We start from the raw sequence: 9,375 nt of genomic DNA, 5'->3' as shown, positions 1-9,375 counted from the left end.
TTTTTGCACAAATTATTAAAGGAGTATTTCTTTATTTCAAGATTAAAATGTTTAATTAATTATATTAAATGAATTTAATTAAATATTTTATAACATTTTCATTTAGTATAAGGGTAAAATGGTAATTCAACTTTTCACTTTGGAGCTTCTCACTTATAATAATATATGATGATGATGATGATATGATGATATGATGATTTTCTTTTACAATGTCTCAATGCAAATATAAAGAGTTTTATCCTGATCTATAGCTATTTCCTCGACTTCACGGAAGCAATAGATGCTACACACTGGTCAAAAAGATGTAACAAAGAAAAAGAATTTAACCAAAAATAGAAAAATACTAAGGAAATAGAATAACTTACATCTATCGGAGCACCACTCGTGATAATCATTACAGGTTCTCCCAATCAACATTTATGGTGGAAGTATGAGCAATTTTCGGTGTGGATGAGCAAAAGACATTCCACAACTGACTCAAACAGGATAATAAAAAAGAAAAGGAAAAAAATTAAGACAAAAAAGAAAAGTAGAAAGAAAACAAAAATAACAAGTTTCTGAGGGAAAAGAATAACTTACATCAGTGGGAGCACCATTTGTTTTAATCATCACATGCATTTCCCATCGATATGTATGAAGGGAATTTGAGCAATATTTGGCCAGTATTTCCCCTTGTCAAATTCTAGTAGTGGTGTGAGCAATGGACATTTTGAAATAGATAGTTTAGAGAGGGAAGAGGGCATCCCTTTTACTGGAAGGGATTGGAGATTATGGCAATCCATGATGGTCAGCTCAGAGAGGGAGGAGGGCAGTGCAAATTCAGAGAGTGATAGGAGTTCAGGGCAATCCATGATGGTCAGCTCAGAGAGGGAGGAGGGCAGTGCAAATTCGGAGAGTGATTGGAGATTATGGCATTTCCAGAAGTGTAGACGTAGAAGTGAAGTGAGGTGGCAAAGATGTAGTGAATGGAGCTCATCATGGTCACATACATTTAGATGAGAAAGAGAGGAGGGAAGCCCACCTTGTTCCAGCAGTGACTGAATTTGAGGTAAATCAGCAATATATAGATATTGAAGAGAGGTGAGGCTTTTGAGAACTTGGCTGCTCAATGTTTTCAGATTGGATATGGAAAGCCTTTGAATAGAGCAAGGCAACTCCCAATGTTGGATCTCTTCATCACTGCCATCATGTCTGATCTCTAACTCAGTGAGACAGGGGAGTCTCAGTAAACACCACTCCTTTCGGCCGTTCACTAGTTTCATACAATCACTGATCTTAAGGACTTGTAAATTGAAGAGCTCTATTTCTGGCAGACACTTGAGCTTCTCACAATACGAAATATCCAAAGACGTCATCGCAGACTCAACTGCCACCGAAAGTATTTCAAGATTCTTACAACTATAAATACGGAGACTTTCAGTGGCAGTAGGAATCAAAAACCTAGTAACGTTCTGGCAACTCCAAATAGACAATTTGCGTGCTTTTGGGAGAAACTCATCTATACAATCACAATTTCGCAGTGTCAATTCCTCGAGAAACATGTTACAATAAGCAACTGGCTCCTCCAATTTCAATCTCTGACAATCAGATATGGTTATTCTCTTCAAGGAACTGGGCAGTATGCTAAGTATGCTAAAAGGTAAGGAGGTAAGAGAGTTACAATCATGAATATATAATTCAACAATCTGCTTCATTCCCTCAAATTGGGATCTAAACATTTGAGCTTCATCAAAAAGAGATGTCTCTGAAATTCTTAATTTTGTCAGAGAACAAAGATTTTCAGGCAACTTCCCCATCAACTTCGGACATTTATGAATTGAAAGGTACTCAAGTAAAGGGAACTCTCCACTTCCTAGTACGTGCCATTGCTTCCACTCTGGCATATCTGCAAATTCAAGCTTCTCAAGAGAGTTAAAAGGCTTTTTGGAGGATGAATTACCATAGAATTCTTCCGTCACCTCTTTTATTCCATGCATCCCTCCAATGTAAAGGAATCTCAAAGAAGGAAGCTGTCCTAGTGCTGGCAAAGAATCACAGTCCTTGCAGTTGCTAAGAGACAATTGTACAAGCTTAAGAAACAAAGGATCAGCTAGCCAATTTGAAATTTTTGTCCCTCTATATCCGGTGATTTGGAGTTGTTTAATATTTGTGTGTGGGTGTAGCTCATCAAGTATCTCTCTTTCAGTTTGAGAATCGGCGGCGGCAGTACTACTTTCACTCCACTTCAATAATAACTTGTCAACATGATTCTTCTCCCTTATCTTTGCCTTGAGAGCTTCCCTTTTATCAACCACATTTTGCAACTCTAAAACTGATAGAGATCCATACAAGTTATGTACTTCACCCAAATCTTCCATTCTCCAACCACTGCTACCACCTACAAGAAACTCAGCTCCCACTAGGACTTGGAGGCTTTTCAACTTGCTCAGATGTAGCAGCATCTTCAAGCGACGAGTGTTGGTTATGTCGAGGTGATGCAAGTTGATCAACTTCTCCATCTGCAGCGGTAGCTCCTTAAGATAATAACAAGATGACAAGAGAAGTGTCTCCAAGTTATACAATGCACAAATGGAATCTGGCAACTTTTCAATCTCTGTTTCAGAAAGGTCCAAAAATCTGAGGAGCTTTAATTTGATAAACAAGTCATTTGGAAACTCCTTAATTTGGTAATGAGACAATGATAATGCCCTTAAGGATGTCAGTCTTGGCAGTATGTTATGCAACACCCTCTTGCTTACCCAACCAAAGTAACTGGTTGGAAGCAATGTCCTCAGCTGCTCTGATTTGGAGAGTAGTTTCAATTTCTCAAAGTCACCTTCTGCTCCCACAGAATAGGACATGTGCTGACTTTGTTCCAACATATCATCAGATCCTTCGTTCTCTTCCAACCTAATACAAAGTTTTGAAGATGCAGTTTGGGCCAAATCATTGATAAGGTCATGCATTATGAATCTCTCCGATTGCCTTTCAGACTCTGGGACCCGTTCGAACAATGATCTTGATCTCAACTCGTCAAAGTATTCGTTACCTAAACAAAACTGCTTTACAAGACCATTAGCAATCCACAGGTAAATAGCTTGGTCTTTGCAGAATTCATAATCTTTGGGATATATTGCACAAAAAGCAAAACATCGCTTCAAATCTGGAGGAAGATCATTGTAGCTCAACCTCAACTCTGGCAATATACCATTCAAACAACGCTGGTCCCATATTTCACTTCTTAAAATGTTTCTCCACTCATCTACCTCTGATTTGCCGCGTAAAGTACCAGCAACTGTCTTTAGAGCTAAAGGCAACCCTTTGCACTTGACTGCAATTTCTTTCCCAACCTCTTCAAGTTCTGGATGATCACTATTTTCTAGTGAATGTCGTTTGAATAAAGCCCAAGAGTCTTCACTAGACAGAGCCAATTTCTTGAAGTAACCCTTTCGTTATTCTCAAAGCATCATATGGCTCAGAAACACAATACCAAGCTCTCAAACCAAAATGGTTCTTCACCTTCTCATCATTGTAAACCACTTTCGCTAGTGTTGTCTTACCCAAGCCGCCAATTCCAACAATAGGAACTACAGTCAGGTTTCGTCCACTTGCATCTTCAGACAATAAACGGTCAATCATATCCTTCTTTTCCTTGTGTAAACCAAAGATACCAGATTCATCAACCAAACAAGTTGTAGTTCTAGTTAGTGGTTTAGTCGAACCAAAACGTTCCTGTAAGCCAAGGTCACTAATTTGCTTTTGCAAATTCTGCAATGTTTCAATACTCATTTCCAACTCGTCATTTATTTTAAGAAAAGAATCATCACCCAAGCACAGGTTGCAAAATCTCCAATTTTTCAATAGTGTTTCTGCAAGATTTTGATGCTTACCTTCCACCTTAAGCTTCAATGCTTCATAATTGACTTGTTCAATCAAGTTTTCAGCAGAGTCCACAGCAACTCGAAGCTTATTAAGCCACTCTCTCACATATTGATTTGATGCTTGCTTATTCTCTGCATCACTTAGCACAGCTTGAAGACCAAGCAAAGTCGATTTCAGCTTGTTTAAGAGCTGAACATCATTCTTACGCTTCCGAAACATTTTGAGCAGATCACCCTCAGGAGCGAGCCTATCAAAGAGAACATTCAAAGCTGAAGAGAGAAATGCACCACCAACTGCTAAGCCAATCTCCATTTCTGAAATCTGAAAAGCAAAAACAAGGAAACACAAAATGATTTTTTTAAGAATTTTGACAAGATAAATTTTTCAATCTTCAACTACTAACAACTTTACTTTACCTGTTGAATGCTAAGAGTAATTTCCAAACAATAACGATCACTGATATCTCTCAATCTCTCTCTTTTGCTAGTAAATTTGCAAACAAGAAGTTCCTATTCATTACCTTCTCAATTGAATAATTGAAGGTACTTGGGGGTTGTACACAGGTGGACCCCACACGTTTATGTGAGGATGCATATACATCCGTTGACTTGTTTTGCTATGTAAATTTTAACAAATTTATTTTGTTCAATATTTACTTAATAATCCTACTGAATTAAAATATAAGTAGACAATAGTAATTTTGAGCATCACATCTTTCATATATCATACTAGTGTTTATTGTTTTAGCAATTAAGGATAAAATAAAACCTAATTATGGTAGAGATTTTGTTAAGATAGAGTAATTCCTATTTAAGACACTTACTAGTCATTTGGTACAATGCCAGAGAGAAAAAGAAAGCAAAGACTTTTCACTCAATAAGAAGACAAAGTGTCACGGGCCTATTTTCTAAGGTCTCGTGGGACAGCGAAGGAGGGCTTGCACAGCTCCTCGTAAGCTCAGTCCTAACACAAATACGCACTAAAGTGCAGCAGCTAAAACGTCCCTAACAGTCCACAACAAACAGCCAAATAGAATGCAATAAAAGAGAGCAAGCTTTGGGAGGCAAGTGCCAATTTTCTTTGATATTTTTCCAAGTGTTCTCCTTACAAGTGAACCTTTACAAATATATGTTAAAAGCTGTAAAAACAAAGCTAAAAACGTGATGGGACAAGTTCCCAAAAGAAAAGACTAAAAGGGTGTATTTTACAAAGTCAAAGATTAGGTGGGACATGGTGGAGTGTTCCTTAACTTAAGGCAGCCTTGTCCCCTCTGCTAGGGCCCCTTTTGGCTGAAATTCATTGCTACCACATGCTCATCAAGGGTCTCTAAATTATCTCCGAAAGCTGGAAAATTATTGATAAAAGGGCCCTTCAAAAATAAAAGAGTTCAAAATGATAAATTTCTAAACTCATTTTACTTACGGTGCTAAAAGAGACTACCATATCATGAATATGTTGAAGTTACGGTGAATTTTGTCTTCGAATAATTTATAGGTCATAAATTTGAACCGTGAAAAATAGATATAAATATTTTTATTAAGTGCTTGAGGTGCATCTTTTTCTTGAATCATACTAATGTGAAATATTTTGCGTATCCAGAGCTACCCTTGCCTTATCAACTGTGTATTGAAACTCAATGTTTAGTGGCAGAATTCTTTGAAGAAGCACATTAACATTTCTAATACGTGTTTTTGGAGATAAGAATAGGCATGTATAATTATTACGGTATAGTAATAGTGTGTTAGTAGAAGCTACAAATGTTCATTATTTTAACTCAGTAGGATTATTAAGTAAAGATTCAACAACATTTATGTTAGAACTTATATACTTAGTCTCGATTTAAGTGTCTTATTTTATTTTATTTTTATATGTCTTAAAAAGAGTATTTCTTTTTATATTTAATAAGTTTTCCAATTCCTACATTCTACCTTGTAAGTTTAAGAATACAAAATTTGAAAAACTACACACATCTTTAATTTAATCATAAATTTCAAAAATCTCTTTATATTTTTTAAACTTTGTGCTCAAACAAACTAAAACACTTAAATTAATCGGAGTTAGTACATCTGTTCTGCAACCATGTGCTCTATTCTATATATTATTGTTAGTTTAATGTAATGTAGTGGAAAAGGACTAACGCATAGGACCAAGACAGCACAAGTTGTGTCAAAAGTAAATGATAAAACTTAATTGTCATCAATCAACTTATTCCACAAACCTACCCCAATATGTATAATTGGTACAATCTAGATAAAATGACATAAATAGTCCCTCAACTATAGGAGTATATCTAAATGGTCCCTGAATTATATACTTAACGGATTTAGTCCTTCAACTATTCAAAAACTTGTCTGTTTTGATTCCTTAACTATACACTTATCGATTTTAGTCCCTTAACTATAAACTTACCGATTTTAGTCCTTTAAGTATTCAAAAACTTATCAAGTTTGGTCTTTGTCCATTTTTTTAATACAAATAGCTTAGGTTTATATTAACAGAATCTATGCCTCGAGAAAAATCCTTTAGCAACTTTTTATGTTGGTTCTCTCTCCGTTACTTTTTCTTCAAATTAACCTTACGTGAAGAACCTTAACGTCAACGATTTAAAATAAAGTTCACGAGGAAAGAAAATATAAGTCATAATTTTATTCAACAGAGGATAAAATGAAAGCATATTATTGTTACAAATGACTTGAATATGTTAAACTTTATTATAAAAAGAAAAAAGTTATTATCCGTTAAATCCAAAGTTTGTACTCCAACGATTTCATTTAACAGAATTTGTTTAATTTTTCAGAAATGATAATTTATAAAATGGTAGATTTGCAATTTTTTAAACTTTTTTTAAATAGATCAATTTTATTATTCTATTCATTTTATTTTACGTAAAGAAATTTGAGTAAATTAAATAAAATTCGCATTGATTAGCATGATGCATGATAAGTTTCTCGAACAAAAACTTTCAAAGTTTAGGATGGTGCATATTAAAAACCAAAGCTATTTGTATTTAAAAAATGGACAAAGACCAAACTTGATAAGTTTGTGAATACTTAAAGGACTAAGATCGGTAAATTTATAGTTAAGGGACTAAAACCGGTAAGTGTATAGTTAAGGGACCAAAGATGACAAATTTTTGAATAGTTAAAGGACTAAATCCGTTGAGGGACCATTTATGTCATTTACTCATACAATTCTACAACTAGCATTCAGTTGGGGGGGGGGGGTATGATATTTTCTTTCAAAAAGAATAACCCTAGTGTGACTTGGAACGGAGTTTAAGAAAAGAAAGAAGATTTTTTAATCTTGTGTTTCTAAATTAAAGTTATGTCAAATATACCAAAATGTTCTTTAATCTTGTGGCCTGAAACATGTCATGTGAAAAGTTGAAGTTAAAATATTGTCAAAAAAGGAAAGGCGTCATTCTTTTTTAAACGGACTAAAAAGGAAATGAGGTAATTCTTTTTTAAACAAAAGGAATAGTACTTTTCAAACAACAAGAAGACAATGATAAATTGAAGCAATTCATTACTTTCTCAATTCAATAATTGAAGCAAGAGAGGAATGGTAATTTATTAGGGGTGTAGAAAGGGGGGTCTAGGTGGGGAACTCAAAAATAAAAGAGCTGAAAATGATAAATTTCTACACAGTTCATTACAGTGTTAAAAAGGACATACCATATCATAAATATGTTCTCTTGACATTTTTGAAAAGTTCTTTTCCTTTTTTAAAAAGAAAAGAAAAAAAAAATTATCATTCTTGAAAATATTATTATTTAGGAATTTTGAATTTAACATAATTGGATCCCTTGTTTAAATGATACTTTACATTCTGGTAAATCATCACACTTTCTTCCTTACATTTTCTACTTACTAAATTTCTACACAACTCATTTTAGTAATAGTGCTAAAAGGGACTATCATATCATGAATATGTTGGCATGTAACTTATAGGTAATAGATTCAAGTCGTGAAAAAACATATACTAATTTTTTTATTAAGTACTTGAGGTGCACCCTTTTCTCGGTCCATACTAACGTGGAATATTTTGTGCACCAAGTTGTCTTTGCCGTGTATTGAAGCTCAATGTTTAGTGGCAGAGTTCCTTGAAGAAGCACATTAACATTATAATACCTATTTTTGGAGATAATAATAGGTGCATATAATTGCTATAGTAATAATGTGTTAGCAGAAGCTACAAACGTTGAATATTTTAACTCAGTAGGATTATTAAGTAAAGATTCAACAAAATAAATTGTTCAAACTTCAAACTTATATACTTCTTCGATTTTGATAAGTGTTTTACTTGTCTTTTTTAATACGTCTCGAAAAGAGTTTTACTTTTTATATTTAATAAATTTTCCAATTCCTACATTCTACCTTGTAAGTGACCAAAAAATTTGAAAAACTACACAATTTTAATTTAATCATAAATTTCAGAAGTCTCTTTTTATTTTTTAAACTTTGTGCTCAAATAAATAGAAAACTTGAATTGAACGGAGTTAATATATATGTTCGGCAACCATGTGCTCTATTCTATATTTGTTGTTGGGTTATTATAATGTAGTGGAAAAGGACTAAAGCATGGGACCAAGACATGACAAGTTGTGCCAAAAGAAATTGATTAAGTTCAATTGTTATCAATCCAACTTACCTGAGAAACTTACTCTTAATTGTACAACCAAACCTAATAAAAATTAATGGGAGGTAGGGGTGATAATGGAGCGGCGTGGGTTCGAATAATTTTTTAAGAAAATATATGGAAATCGGTTACAGGTTATAGAATTGCTAAGTTTAAATTGAACCATCTTATTATAATTAAAAGCATTTTTTTTCTCCTCTCTTTGTACTCGATAGCATGTCTTTTTAAAAAAATATATATATCATTTGGATTAACTAAAAAAATTTGGAATCACGTGCCTTTTCATTTTTTTAATTTAACTCGAAAGACTAAGAGGAAAAAAAAATAGAGACTGAAAAACATGACAAATGATAGTAATACAGGACAGGTTCATGCAAGGTGTGAAAACAACAAATTGTGTTATTTGAAGCGATGTGGGTTGAAATCCATGCGGGTTTACGCAAATTTTCCCCACAACCACAATCGTCCCACCCCATTTGCCATCCCTAATGGGAAAAGAGTGGGATTGGGGGGGGGGGGTCATGGTGGTTGGGAAGGAGAGGATTTAAAGTTGTTTGGCACGAGATGTTAGAGAAAATACTTTGCATATAATAATACATAAATTTTATAATGGAAAATTTATATATTACTAATATTTGTATAATTTTAACCAACTACTAAACGACACTTTATGTGTAATTTGCAATCAAAAATTATGAGTGATTTTTGTCTCTTTTGCTAGTGGTACAATCTGTAGCAAAACTGTCATTTTTTCTCTTTTCCAAAAGTAAGATTTTTCATTCAAACAAGAAGACAATGATAAATTGAAGCAATTCATTACTTTCTCTATTGAATAATTGAAGCAAGAGAGAAAGGATACTTATTATGGGTGGGGAC

At 33.9% G+C, this 9,375-nt stretch overlaps 1 protein-coding gene across 7 annotated transcripts in view; it reads right to left on the bottom strand.

Moving 5' to 3' along the window:
• The window catches only part of LOC102602100 (putative disease resistance RPP13-like protein 1), a 68,822-nt gene extending 64,457 nt beyond the window's left edge, over nucleotides 1–4,365 (bottom strand). For all 7 annotated transcript variants that reach the window (XM_015315304.1, XM_015315313.1, XM_015315311.1 and 4 more), the window contains exons 1-2: nucleotides 4,278–4,365; nucleotides 580–4,182 (exon numbers count right to left, since the gene is read on the bottom strand). In XM_015315304.1, the coding sequence (XP_015170790.1) occupies nucleotides 609–2,945 (2,337 nt within the window). In that variant the 5' untranslated portion in view covers nucleotides 2,946–4,182; nucleotides 4,278–4,365 and the 3' untranslated portion in view covers nucleotides 580–608. The remainder of the gene's footprint in view (nucleotides 1–579; nucleotides 4,183–4,277) is intronic.
• Nucleotides 4,366–9,375: the final 5,010 nt, after the last annotated feature.

Source organism: Solanum tuberosum, unplaced genomic scaffold (genome assembly GCF_000226075.1).
Source record: "Solanum tuberosum cultivar DM 1-3 516 R44 unplaced genomic scaffold, SolTub_3.0 scf00017, whole genome shotgun sequence".
Taxonomy (NCBI): Eukaryota; Viridiplantae; Streptophyta; class Magnoliopsida; order Solanales; family Solanaceae; genus Solanum; species Solanum tuberosum.
This window is presented reverse-complemented; position numbering and strand designations above follow the sequence as displayed.